The sequence below is a fragment of the Myotis yumanensis genome, unplaced genomic scaffold (genome assembly GCF_028538775.1).
Source record: "Myotis yumanensis isolate MYYU_CA2020_CCGP unplaced genomic scaffold, mMyoYum1.0.hap1 SCAF_12, whole genome shotgun sequence".
NCBI lineage: Eukaryota > Metazoa > Chordata > Mammalia > Chiroptera > Vespertilionidae > Myotis > Myotis yumanensis.
In genome coordinates, this window is record NW_027223763.1 from 24,631,376 (window position 1) to 24,646,560 (window position 15,185).

The 15,185-nt window shown below is 43.0% G+C and overlaps 1 protein-coding gene across 1 annotated transcript in view; it reads right to left on the minus strand.

The window, feature by feature from the left end:
- TMEFF1 (transmembrane protein with EGF like and two follistatin like domains 1) overlaps positions 1-14,730 on the minus strand; it is a 73,347-nt gene extending 58,617 nt beyond the window's left edge. Inside the window, exon 1 of the mRNA XM_070431060.1 lies at positions 14,514-14,730. Coding sequence (XP_070287161.1) covers positions 14,514-14,715 — 202 coding nt within the window. The 5' untranslated portion in view covers positions 14,716-14,730. The remainder of the gene's footprint in view (positions 1-14,513) is intronic.
- Positions 14,731-15,185: the final 455 nt, after the last annotated feature.

The window sequence follows — 15,185 nt, forward strand, 5'->3', positions numbered from 1 at the left end:
CCCAGGCTGGCCAGGAACCCCAGGGGGGACCCCTACCCTGAAGGGGCTGTGGCCAGCCTGCAAACAGCCATCAGCCCCTCACGCAGGCTGGCCAGGCACTCCTATATAATAAAAGGGTAATATGCAAATTGACCCTAACAGCAGAACGACTGGGAATGACTGGTCACTATGACACACACTGACCACCAGGGGGCAGATGCTCAATGCAGGAGCTGCCCCCTGGTGGTCAGTGCACTCCCACAGGAGGAGCTCTGCTCAGCCACAAGCCAGGCTGACGGCTACCAGTACAGCGGTGGTGGTGGGAGCCTCTCCCGCCTCCTCAGCAGCTCTAAGGATGTCTGACTGTAGCTTAGGCCTGCTCCCCACTGGCAAGTGGACATCCCCAAGGGCTCCCGGGCTGCCAGAGGGATGTCTGACTGCCAGCTTAGGCCCAATCCCCCAGGGAGCGGGCCTAAGCCAGCAGGTGGTCATCCCCCGAGGGGTCCCAGACTGCAAGAGGGCACAGGCCAGGCTGAGGGACGCCCCCCGAGTGCACAAATTTTTGTGCACCGGGCCTCTAGTTTGCTATATAATTGACAAAGCATTAGTTTGGAGATCAGTAGGGCCAGATTCACATGCTAGCTCTTCACCTTTTAGGATAATAACACCTTCCTTAGATATTGTAATGGTTAGATCTGTACTAAAAAGCCTAGAGCAAATGGGCATTAAATAAAACTTCACTTCTTTTATTTCCTCAGACCAATGCGAGGGACACCTTTAATGATACAAATGACCAAAATAAACAAAACAAAACAAAAAAACACTTCAGGGTAAAATTGAATAAGAGATTTGGGAAATGTTGACTCCAGTCCCAGGAAATGGGATGAATTAGAAATGAAATTATCTTCAACTTATTTACTAAATTAACCAGCAGTTATCTTCAACTCTAAAGACATGAGGAAGAAAATAACCTGTACTCAGTATTTCACGATACAAAACCACAAGCAGTGTACATTAATATTAAAAAGCATTGACAGCAGAGATGACTAAAACTTCTCTAAGCTCTATTTATGCAGAGAAATTTCACATATGCCACACAGTTATCTAACTCCAATATTTTTCATCCCATTCTACATACCACTACTGTCAACCTACCCTTTGTTAAACGCCCCTTTGATGGTGTCGATCCTCCACCCGAACACCTACCATCATTCCCTGCTGCCGCCTTCAGTTCTAAATGCCTGTGTCGGGATGCTCAGCCAAGGTGACGGGGAGGACAACTACTGCACAATCAGAAAGAAAAAAAGACCTAGATCCCCAGCTGGGGACTAAAGGCATTCACGGTCTTTCTAGCCCTATCCAGCCCCAGCCAAAGGTCTTGGACAGGTACTCTCTCCCGCACTCCTGTTTATGACTAGCTTGCCAAACCTGTGTGTTTCCTTCTCACAGACCCATTAACTAACTCTGCTATATTACAGTTTTTTAAAAGAACAATGGAGACTCTGCACATTTCCTAACGTGATAACATGAAGTTTTTTTTACACGGCAGATTTTCAAAAATGTAAAACACAACTTGTGTTTTCATGCCTATTTTAAAAATTTGGAAGGTATATACACCAAAATAGGAACCACAGTTATCTCTTGGTAAAATTTAAACTTTCTCCTTTAATTCTATGTTTTCCTGAATTGAGTTTTACAGTGAACTTTTATTACTTTTAAAATCAGATCAAACAATTGTATACTACAACATGTAGTATATCTTTAAAATATATGTTAAGTGAAAGAGGCCAGGCATGAAATACTGCATACTGTATGATTCCATTCATATGAAATGTCCAGAATAGGTAAATCCATAAAGACACCAAATCTCTATGTAGTTGCCTGGGGATGGGGGCAGAGAAATATTGGGACTAAACTGTAAATAGGTCTGGAAATTCTTTTGGGAGTAATGAAAATGTTCTGTAATTAGATAGTAGATATTGGTGATGGTTTCTCGACTTAGTGAATATATTAAAAATCACTGAACTGTATACTTTAAAGTGGTAAAATTTATGTTATGTGAATGATATCTCAATAAAAATAATTTTAAAAATCAGATAAATCATATTAAATTTTGAAAAAAATGAACAGGCATTATAATTTGGTATTTAAGGAGCAGACCCTAGAACCAGACCATGTAGATGAGTATCCTGGCTCTGTCACTCATCAGCTTTATTTGACCTTAGTAATTTACCTCTGTGCCTCCATTCCCACATCTGTACAAGAGAATAACAGTACCTATCTCCTAATGTTGACGGGGACCTAAATAAAAACATGGAAGGCACTCAGAGCAGTGCAGGACACATCATAAGGGTTATATTAAAAGTTAGCTTCTCTCCTGGCCAGTGTGCCTCAGTGGTTGAGCAATGACCTATGAACCAGGAGGTCACAGTTGGATTCCCAGTTGGGAACATGTCCAGGTTGGGGGTTCCATCTCCAGTGGGAGGTGTGCAGGAGGGCAGCCAATCAGTGATTCTCTCTCATCATTGCTGTTTCTCTCCTTCTCTCCTTCTTCCTTTCTCTCTAAGGAGAAGTGAAGTGAAAAAAAGGTTATAAAACTATATAAAGAGTTATAATCCCATTTTTATTTTGCAACATGTACATGTTTATATTTTAAGATTTTCTAAGTACATTCAACACATTTCCTTCATCAAAATTTTTTAAATATCAATAAATAAATCTGAACACAATAATATCGTCCTCTGCCTTTAATTTCTAACCACTATACCTTAGTGTCTGCAACGCTAAGTGGAATAGGAGGTAGCCAGAATCCAGGGAAGTCACCCACAAAGACAAAAATCTACAAAACAACCGGGTGGCACTGGAGAACACGATATTAACTATTTTAAAAGAGAATTTTTAAAGGACTTCACAAAACTCTGATGCATTAGAAAGAGCTCCAAGTTGTAGGGGTTCTAATTATTTGATTAACTACATGATCTTGGCCAATCCCAGCTGCCTGGAGTAAAAACAGGTATAGTAATAATCCCTTCTACGACTGCAAGGACTAAGTGAGATAAATAATATTAAATTTTGATATTTTTACCAAACATAGCTGATGAGTGAGATCTTTACAAAAGAGCATCGGAAACTATAAAGGATAATTCTCTTCTTTGGTTGAAACAACCATAACCCAAACTCTAAAGCAACCACAACCTTAAACCCCAGCAAAATGTTGTGAAATAGTGAAGAATTAAAAAAAAATAACTAAGTCTAATTAAATGGCATTTAGGAAGCACTATGGTCTGAACTAGAAAAGGGAAACAATAATGGTAACACAATTGCACCACCTAAAAAATATCTCAAATTACTCTGAAGAGAAAAAATACTATGAAAAAATGAACACAGCATACTAAACAACTGAGCTGACTAGTGAACAATGAAGAAACTAAATATATCAATAAGGCTGTAAACAACAGAACTGATATAGAAATATCAGCAGTTTAGATTCACTTACAAAACAGTATTAGAGGAAAGCTGACAAGACAACATAAACTGAATTTTAAAATTATGAAAGGAGATCTGACCTGTGAACAATAGTGACTCCAGGTTAAACAAAAAATGCCAAAGCAAACACTAATATCAAGAAAAAGGTTCAAAACGTCACTGGCATAAAATGCAATAACTTCAGCATATACATTAAGTTATTAGAGAGGCAGATGGCAATCATCACACATTTCTGTATATTGTTCCATATTCCTCAAATTTTTTACATCGAACAAATACTGCCTTTATAACGAAGAAAAAGGGTGTGATTTTTTTTCTTTTCTTTTTTTTTTTTGAAACCATGGAAAAGAGAGGCTCAGAACACTTGGACAAAAGTGAGAGAAATGGAGCTGTGGCTGAAAGCATAATACCTGTCAGGGTTTTTGAAATTGGAAGAATATGCTAAGAACATCAGAACCTGAAGTGACTTTTCAAAAAATGATGAAACAACTGAGCCATGAAAAATACATGACACTGGTAAAAAATATATATTAAAATGGTAGCAAAGGATTAAAATCATTTGATAAACTAAAAGCAAATGCTAAGGGAATTTTAAAATTTAAACATAGAATTTTTAAGTGCATGAGAAGTAGGCCGAGCCCTAAATGCTTCATTTCTCCCATGAGAGAAGCTAATAATGAAACTAATAGTAGGAATAATGAAAACAATTTTGTTAGAACAATGTTTCTAACAATGGAAAAAAAAAAAGAGGGAGAAGGAGAATGGATGACATTACCTTCCAATCCAGCTTTAAAAAAAAGAGAGAGAGAATTCAAATTCCATTAAAGAAACCACATATTTATACTAGAGAAATGAGGGATAAAAAAATATGAACTTAAAGGAACTTATCTCACATCAATGTTTCTCTCTCTCCCTCTCCCTTCTTCTCTCTCTCTAAAAGTCAATTTAAAAAAAAAGAATAAGGTTGGTTATAATAAATGAAGTTAAAAAAAAAGACAATAACAATGGCTAGGATGTGGAGAAACTGGAACCATCAGACATTGCTGATGAAAACATAAAATGGTACAGGCACTTTGGAAAACAGTTTGGCAGGTTCCTCAAAATGTTAAACACAGAGTTACCATTGACCCAGTAATTCTAGCCCTAGGAATAAATCCAAGAGAATTAAAAACATATTTCTCCACAAAAACTTGTACATAAATGTTCACAGCACCATTATTCATAATAGCCAAAAAGTGGAAACATCCCAAATGTCCATCAACTGATGAAAGGATAAACAAAATGTGATATAGATATAGGCTATATATCTATCTACTTATATAGATATAAGTAGATATCTACTTAGATAGATATATAGTCTATATCTATATCTATATCTATATCTATATCTATATCTATATATCTATACAATGGAATATTATTCAGACACAAAAGAATGACGTACTGCCCTGACCGGTTTGGCTCAGTGGATGGAGCGTCGTCGGCCTGCGGACTGAAGGGTCCCAGGTTCGATTCCGGTCAAGGGCATGTACCTTGGCTGCAGGCACATCCCCAGTAGGGAGTGTGCAGGAGGCGGCTGATCGATGTTCCTCTCTCATCGATGTTTCAGACTCTCTATCCCTCTCCCTTCCTCTCTGTAAAAAATCAATAAAATATATTTTTAAAAAAAGAATGACATACTAATGCGTGCTACAACACGGATGAACCTTGAAAACATGATGCTAAGTGAAAGAAGCCAATCACAAAAGGCCACATATGGTATGACTCCATTCATAGGAAATGTCCAGAATAGGCAAATATACAGCAAAGATAGTAGACTAATGGTTGCCTAGGGCTGGGGAAGTGGGGTTTGGGGAGTGACTGCTAAACAATATGAAGTTTCTTTTTGGGAGGAAGACATTCATGTTCTAATACAGATTGTGGAGACAGCTGCAGAACCTTGGGGCTATACTAAAAAAAAGACTTGGTTGTACACTTTTAAAAATGATGATGATGATGATGGACAGTAACACAAATATCATAATTACTCCATCTAATGTAAATGGGTGAATGCCTATGAAGGCAGAATGGTCTATATCTGTGTTGGGAAACAAATCCGAACACTTAAAAACTAAAAGATAAACACAAATCCAGAAAAAGATGGGTATCTTTATGATTTACAGAGATTCCTTAAATCCACCCTACACAAAAATTAAAAGTACAAAAAAAATATGAAACAAAATAAAATTTTGTTTCTTTGGGACAATGTATATGTCCTAAGTAGAGTAACAAAAATATAAGATAAACTGGAAAACTGTGAAAAATAAACCTGTATCATTGTCATTGGAGGCTTCAATAGTTCATTACCAGGAGATGACAAAACAAAGAAAATTACAGAACTGACATGAAGTATATTTTAAACCATTCCCCTAAGCAGGGCAACTTGACAGAGTCAGGTTCAGAAAAAGAAAGATTTAGATAGATACAGAAAGAGACAATACGGCAAATGTAGTAAAATTTTAACAACTGGGAAACCTGCAACTTTTCTCTAAGTTTGAAATTAACTCGAAATAAAAATGTCCAAGTAAAAGTAAGGTATATAACAGCGGACTTAGAAGCCAAGGAAACAACACTTTCTTTCCTGGAGTATAAGGATCTTTCACATAATTTGTTCTCATACTAGGACTCAGAGACACACCTAATTTTAATACAAAAGCTAGAAATTCCATGATGCATTCTTAGACCATAATGCAAAAAAAAAACAAAAAAAAAACTGTAAACACATCTAAATTCATATATTTTATAACAACAGTGAAAGGGATTTTATCAATGGAAAGGAAAAAGAAACATGATGATCTATTTCCACCTAAAAATTTAGAAAGACCAAAAAAAAAAGTAAAGTTGAAAAGGGGGAAGTACTAAAACTAAGATATCTTCTATAATAATAAAAGCGTAATATGCTAATTAGACCGAACATCCTTCCGGACAAAGCCAGGGCTGCGAGGGAAGCCTGGGTCCCGGAGGGAAGCCGGTGTCGGCAGCCAGGGGAAGGAAGGCCTACCCTTGCACAAATTTTCTGCATCAGGCCTCTAGTAAAATTAATAAAGGAAAATAGATATTATTAAAAAAATCATTAGAAAGCATTTCAAGAGAATGGTATAATGAGAGATAGCAGCGTAGCTTTCAAATACAAAGGGGTCGGAGGTGGATTTAAGGAAAAAGTTGAAAAGAACAGAGTCCAGTGGAATTGCAAGGAGTACAGGCAGGAGGGGTTTCAGACAGGAAGGGTGGCACTGCAGAAGTAAGGATTTCCATCCGACTTGCTGATTGTGAATAACAAGAATGAGTGAAGAAATATTCGCCAATTTGACTCTCTTCCAAACTGGCTCTCCATCCCAAATTAAGAGCATCACAATTCACCCCGTCTCCTGCACCAGGAGCCAAAAGCTAAGGAAGAAAAAGATCAATGAAAGGCTAGCCAAGTCAAGAAGCTCAGCTCCACTGGACAGCTCTGGCTGATTTCTGCCATGTAGAAATGAGAGCCCAATGTTGCCAATACCTCCAACTTCAGACAGGAGACCAAAATCCAGATTTTTAAGTGAAACCTCCAGATTTTTAATGGCAATTTTTAAAAACACGATGTAAGCCAAATAAGTCCTCTGGGTTCCCCCATTTCCACTGTTATCTTTCACCACGCTCCCAGTCTCCTCCCTTCTCCTTTTCATCTTCAGCAATTCGGACTTTGCTTTTTAAAACCATGATGTAACTCAAATCTGTTAAAAGTTTCCCTTTGTCTTCATCAGATCAGCCTCCAAGGCCCTCCACTAAACTAATGTGGTGCAGTGTGTGACGCATCTCCTACCCAAGCCCCCATATCCGAGGATCCCCAAATATTCCCTTCACTGACCCATTTTTGTGCCTTTTCTAACGCCATTCCCTCGGCCTAGAATATCCTTCCCCAACTCTCCTCAGTTTCTGTGTTCGTTCAGTCACTCATTCATTCCACATACATTAAATATATAAGGGCCACTGATTCTGTAGCAGTGAACAAAACAGCCAAAAACCCCTGTCCTCACGGAGCTCCACAGAGGCGACGTAAGTAACACATCACACAGGAATAGGTGCTTTGGAGCAGGAAAGAAGGATAAAGGAAGATGAGGGTGGCAGAGGGGCAGAGGAGACGGAAGGCAGAAAAGGCTGCAAGTTTAAGGCATCATTTTGGAAGTGCCTGACAGAGCTGAGGGGTACATAACTGGGACAAGGTTCCAGGCAAAAGGAACGTCAACAGCAAAAGCCTCAGGCAAGTGTGCCTGGAGTTCCGAGATGACATTCCACTCTGTCTGTAAAGCCCAGTTCAAGTGCCACTTACTCAGGAAAAGTGATTTTGATTCCTACAAATCAAAAGTACTCATTCCCTTGTCACTGTGTTTGTATCTTCCATAGAGCACTATGTACAGTGGAAACCCTCTTTTCAAAGACATACAAAAGTAATCGCTGACCAATTAATCAAAAAAGTCAGGTAAAGCGGGGAGTCGTGTAGAAATGTTATGTACATATTTTAATCATTTTTAACTTCAAACATATAAATGTACATTCCTTTCCCCACGTAGCACCAAAATTTCTTCAGTATGGGGTCACTTTCTTGGCTAAACCACAACCATAATCCATTATCCACAATGTCTATTTTCTTTCCCTAAACAAGTACTTCAAAAAATACTTGCAAAGTTTTTGTTGTTGTTTTCTAATATATTTTATTGATTTTTTACAGAGAGGAAAGGAGAGGGATACAGAGCTAGAAACATCGATGAGAGAGAAACATCGATTCAGCTGCCTCCTGCACGCCCCCCACTGGGGATGTGCCCGCAACCCAGGTACATACCCTTGACCAGAATCGAACCCGGGACCCCTCAGTCCGAAGGCCGACGCTCTACCCACTGAGCCAAACCGGTCAGGGCAATACTTGCAAAGTTTTGTAGGAGCAGAATCCTTCCAGGGATTGACAAGGTTTCCCCAATCTGCTTCAGTTGTCTTGACCACAATCTAATTCACTGAAAGGCTCATGCTTTTATCAAGTCTTTTCAAAGCATTTCACAAAAACAACTCTTTCTGCACTCATATTTAATCAATGTGACTAATAGTTATTAATTTATACTCACAAATACCCGAAGTACAAATAAATTTGAGAACAAACACAATGGAATTCTTCTTGGCAGGCAGAGAAATCAAATGGCAAACTAGAGCTAACCTACCAGTTTGAGCATCCCTGTGCTGTGGAATGTGGTTAGTATAGTTTAAAATTACACCCAGTAAAGAATCTGAATAGGGATTTCTCCAAATAAGAAATTTATATGGCCATGTACAGGGTCAACAAGTACATGAAAATGTGCTCAAGGTCATCAGTCATTAGGGAAATGTACATCTAAACCACACTGATACGCAACTTCACCCCCACTAGGATGATTATAATCAAAAAGACAATAATAAGTGTTGGCGAGAATGTGAAGAAATTGGAACCTTCAAACATTGCTAGTAAAAACCCAAAATGGTACAGCCGCTTTGGGAAACAATTTGGCAGTTCCCCAACATGTTAAACAGCTACCATGTGACCCAGCCATTCTACCCCTAGGAATATACTCAAGAGAATTAAAAACATATGTCCACACAAAAACTAGCACATGAATGTTCACAGCAGCATTATTCATAATAGCCAAAAAGGGGAAACAACTGAAACGTCCATCAGCTGATGATGGATAAACAAAATGTGATATATATCCATACAATGAAATACTACTCAGCCACAAAAAGGAATGAAGTTCTGATACACGCTACATAATGAATCTTGAAAACAGCATACAAAGTGAAAGGAGCCAATTACAAAAGGCCACATCTTATATTATTCCATTTATATGCAAATGTCCAAAACAGACAAATCCATAAAGGCAGAAAGTAGAATAGTTGTCAGGGACTGGGGGAAGAGAGGAACATGCAATGACTATGAATAAGTATGAGGGATTCTTGTTGGTGTGATGAAAATGTTCTGGAATTACATAGTGCTGATGGTTACCTAACTTTGTGAATATACTGAAAACAACTGCAGACCTTAAAATTTTTCAGTACTGTCAGCATTCAATAAGTGCTTAGTGATGGGAGAGAAAACCCAGGTGTGTTAAACAGAAATTTCCACTGTATATATTTACAAGAGGCTAATAACCACCTCTTTTAGAAATATAAGGCCCTTAAAAGCAGGGATAGCTTCTCATAAATAGTATTTCCCTTAACATTCTATATAATAAAAGCCTATTATGCTAAGTGTCCAGTCATCTGTTCAACCAATTAAAGCATAATATGCTAATGATATGCTAAGGCCGCTCAACCACTCACTATGATGTGCACTGACCACCAGGGGGCAGACAGTCGACCAGTCGACCAGTTGCTATGATGTGCACTGACCACCAGGGGGAAGACACACCAACAGGTAAGTTAGCTTGCTGCTGGGGTCTGGCCGATTGGGACTGAGCCAGGCGACCGGACATACCCTGGAGCCCTCCCGCAGTCCCTCCCTGGCTGGCCAACCTCCCACATCCCTCCCCGGCCCCGATCATGCACTGGTGGGGTCTCTCAGACCGGCCTGCGCCCTCTCGCAATCCAGGACCCCTCTGGGGATGTCGAAGAGCTGGTTTTGGCCTGATCCCGCAGGCCAGGCCAAGGAACCACACTGGTGCACGAATTCGTGCACCGGGCCTCTGGTCTAGTATATTAGATTACACTAAACGGGCAGTCAATCAAGGTTCACCAAATAAATTAATACCCACATGTTATATACCTGGGATCTAGAAGTGCCCTGACCACGATTCCATGCTAATTAGGGAAAACTCACTTTTCATTTCCCAGAATCCTGCACTACCACTAACAAGGCATTTCTCTTAATCTAAAATATAGGCTATCCATTTAAACCAGCCGTACCACCATATCACAATCGAGGACAACTTCTAACTTCCATGACTTTTTTAGCATTTTTTAATTGACTTTAGGGAGAGAGGGAGAGAGAGAAATATTGATGTGGGAGAGATACATCAATTGGTTGGCTTCCCTACGTACCCCAATGGGGGAAGGAACCCACAACCTAGGTATGTGCCCTGACTGGGAATGGAACCCGCAACCTTCTGGTGCACGAGATGATGCTCCAACCATGTTTTTCTACCTCTTTAACCACATTCCCTAAAATAGAAATATCTCACATATTTGGCCTCCTCCTCCTTCTCATTCTAGAGCCAAAAAGGGCCATTATCTTCATGTTACAAATGAAAAAAAAAATCAATGTCTGAGGCCACCTTTCTTCAAAGTTCATCTTTCTTCACATGAATCATGCATTTCCAAACTCTCTTCTCTTTAAATGAACAGGGAACTTTTGAATAAATTAGATTTTAAAAGAATAGGTACAAATAAAGCAATAAGTATAAAGTCAAGAACGATTGGAAAGCTGCGGCAAAAGGAGAATAATTTTAAAAAATAAAAGCTTGTTTAGACTTAAAAGAGCTCAACAAAGAACTCACTGCTTAGGGAAGATGATGTAATATCAAGAGATGACAGGGATAAATGCAGACCCACTTAGCTTCTTATTTGCTTTGGTTATCTTCATCAAGGAATATGATCTTTAAACTGGGAAGGGCACCACTCTGATAGAAGGGGGCTAACATTTAAGGTAAGTGGCATGGCGAGTGGACGGTGATGGAATACAGAGCTGGCTCAAAAGAATTTGCTTTCTGACCCAAACAAATCACACTCCGTGATACTGACAAAACTTTTAGATCTGATTGCTGATTATCTAGCCTATCTTGACAAGCAGCCAAAAAGGCCAGGAATGAAAGAATGTATTCTCAATTTTCAAAAAGGGAGCAATATGAATCCAGAAAAATATCTAGGGTAAATTTGCTATGTATCCCTGGAAAAATTTTAGAATGGCTAAATAAGTTTTTGAACACAATAAAAAGAAAATGCCACCGTGGGGTCTTTATTAAGGCAGGCTATGCAACATTTGCTTTTTGATAGGATTACTAAAATGAAAAAAAAGGGAGGATAATACATACAAATACATAAAAGATTCTAACAGAATCTTTTAATGATAGGCTGGTGGGAAAAATGGGAAAATGTTGAACAGCAGAAGCTCATAAATCTGTTAAACTTTACTAGGAAGATGTATAGCTAGCTGGTTGCACATCTGGTTGATTAATGTATGAACATCAACCAATTTGGAAGGAAGTCTCCAATAAAATATCACAGAATTCCAGCCTTTTCCATGAATCAGGCTCTCAAGAGGTCAGAGTGGGCTGAATTGAGGGTCCAAAACCAAAAATCAACAGGGAGTCAAGGCCAGCATTTAGATTCTACAAAAGGAGAAAATGTGGGAAATATCTAGGTAATAAAAGCAACAACAAAAAATCTACATAATCTCAAGATGCTTAATAGATGCATATGTCCAGACTCAATTACTCTAATTGTCTAATTAATCAAGTTAAAAAATTTTGTTCCATATGAATCATTCCCAGGTCTTCATCCTGACAAGAATTTAACAAATGCATTTAGTTAAAACCCTAGCTTGTCTGGCTGGTGTGGCTCAGTGGCTGAGGGTCGACCTATGAACCTAGAGGTCATGGTTCAGATTCCCAGCTGGGGCACACGGGGTTGTGGGCTGATCCCTAATGGGGGCATGCAGGAGGCAGCCAATCAACTATTCTCTCTCACCATTGGTGTTTCTCTCTCTCTCTCTCTCTCTCTCTCTTTCTCTCTCTCTCTCTCTCTCCCCCTCGCCCTTCCTCTCTGAAATCATTTTTTTTAAAAAAAAGAGGAAAACTAGTTTTAGACTAGAATTATTCAAGTGTATTTTAGCACTAGAAAACATTTTATTTGATCAGCCTAACTTATTGACATTTATATAAATATATCCTTAAATAGGATTCAGATATTATTAAATCCAAGTCCTTCTTTTAATAGAAGAGAAAGTAAGAAAAATTAATTTGCTCCAATAATGCAGCTGCTTAACAAGGGCCATGACCCCCAAATCAGTTAGCTCCCTTTTCCCACACCACATGGTTTCCCAGCCCTCTGTGTCCTTCCTTAAAATTTGTACTATGCACTAGGGTTAGAAAACATACACAAAACATCCATCCACACTATATGATGCTAAGGAAAAATTAGCTTAGCAAGATCACATAACCACAGCACATTAGCCCATAAAATACTTGGACATGGTGTGATCACTTACCAAGTTTGATAACCAATGTTACCAAAAGGCACTCTAAAATACAAATGGCTTTTATTCTCAACCATTAGTGTGTGATTATTTATTTAAAAAAGCATTACCCCATATCCCATTTAACATTAGAAAAATAAAGTAAAAGTTATTACATGGAGGGAAAAGCTTTTAATGGCATGCCATTGTTTACTGTGCTCAAAATCCTGCCCCCATCATAAAACATACCATTATGAAAATTATTAAAAGGTTTTAGACCTCTAAACCTAAACAGTGGGCCACAGGTTTTCTTCATTTAGGGTAGCATAGGAGTCTGTGCTAAGGTCCTCTTGCTTCCTCCTCCCAGAAACAAAGCCCCTTCGATAGCTCAAAGGTACAAAGGTTGTCTGTCAGGCAAGCCAGTGGATCCCCAGTGGCCTAATGTCCATCCTCCTCCTTCCCCTCCCCTCCCCTCACATTCCCCTCCCCACCCCAAGCCTCTAGTCCCACCCCCTTAGTTTAAAGAAGACAAATGGAGACTTGAGAATTGATAAAAGGGGAAGTTGGCAAGGCTGTGGCTATGATCACTAGCATCTGCTAGGCCAGCTCCAGGAGGACCCACCCACCCCTAAATGAGACCTGCCTGCCTCTCCTAGCCCCAGGGCTCCTCTGGGACCCCTACGGAAAGGAAGAGGGAACTTGACTGCCCAAAGACCCTCCTCCCCAGCCTCATCCATTAGAGTCCCAGCAAGCTCTTTGTTTCCAACAGCTGTGTGTGTGTTGGGGGGGGGGGGGGGGGCGTGGGGGAGGCAGGCGGCCTCAGAGTGAGGGGAGAGGTCACTCACTCCCTAGCTCCGGTTGTTGCCAACATCCAGGCTCTCCCGAAAAACATACACACACACACATACAGGATCACCCCCTCGTTCCGTACCCCCTCAATAACCCAGGGTCACACCTTGCTACACGAGGCACTCTCTGGAACCTAATTACCTCTATTACACAGGATGACTCCCTAGTTCCTTCCTTCTGAATCGGCACAACGGGGTTCACTCCTAGAAGAAAGGACCTAATGCATACCCCGGGGCATATCCCTGAGCCCCAAACTTCACCCATGCGCGACACATAAAAACATAGGGTCACTTCCTGGGCCCCAGAACTATTCCTGGCTCAGATCCACAGAGCCGGTGTCACCCCAACCCCCCAGCGCGCCCACCTCTGCACCCAAAGGACACACACACACACACACACACACACACACACAGTGACTCTACATCGCCAACCTTCGTCCTCTGGGCCTCCTTTCCCTCTACTCACACCTCTGCTTCGAGACCCAGTGCCCTAAGAACCTCCCCAGCACATGGTCACTCCCCTGGCCGACAGCCTCGGTCCCCCGGCCCCTCAACCGTCACACACACACACACACCACTCCCTGCCTGGGGCCCCACTCTCTCCCCGGAGCCTTCACAACATAAACACGCGCTCCCGCCTGCACACCCGCGATCACACGGGGAGCCCTGGCAGGCTGCCTCCGCCGCGCTGTGCCCCGGCCTCCCCACCTCCCTCCACGTCCGGCCACCCTCGCCCAGCCGCCCGGCACACACGGACGCACGCACGGCCACTCCCCATGCCCAGCGCCGGTCCCCCAGCCCGCACGGCTCCCCCGGCTCCACGCCCTCCGCCCTCGATCGCCCTGGATCGCCCGCGGGCCCGCTCCCCGGGACCCCCGCGCGCGCGCGGGGCCTTTCCCAGACCGGCCGCGGGGACCCGGAGCGAGGCGGAGGCGCCGGAGGAGGGAGGGGCCGGGGGGGGCAGGCTCCGGGCAGGCTCCGGCCGGTCCTACCTGAGCAGTTGATGCTCTTGCCTTTGCCGCCGGGACACTCCCCGCCGCCGCCGCTGCCGCTGCCGCCACCGGCGGGCTGGTTGGACGCGCGGCTCCCGGGCAGAGAGAAGGCGAAGAGCAAAAGCACCGACGTGTAGCAGCAGAAGGCGAGCGGGGGCGCGGCGGGCAGCCGGAGCGGCGCCTCAGCGGCCGCGGCGCCCATGGCTGGCGCCCCTGGACGGCGGGAAGCGCAGGGAGCCGCAGGCCCGGGGCATCCAGCCGCGCGCCGGGAGCCCCGCCGCCGCCTCGGCGCCTCCTAGCAGCCGCGCCGGGGAGCCCGCGGGCAGCCCCTCGGCATCCCGGTCCCGCCGCGGCGACCTGGACAGTAGGAGGGTCGGGGCGCCGGCGAGGGTCGGGTGCGCGCGGGGCTGCAAGCCCACGTAGGGGAGACCGAGGCTGGGAGAGCGAGCGGGCGCGCGCGTGCGGCCGGCGGGGGTCGCGGGGGCGGGGACGGGGGCGGGCCCAGCCCCTCGCTCGCCTCCTCGCCTTCCCTTTGTGTCCGCGGCTGTCGCCACCGCGTCACAAAGACCCCGGCCCGCCCGGTGAGGGGCGCGTGACAAATCGGGCGGCGGGAGGGGCGGCGGCGACCCCGCCCCGCGCACACCCCCGGCGCCCGCGCCGGCAGCCCGGTCC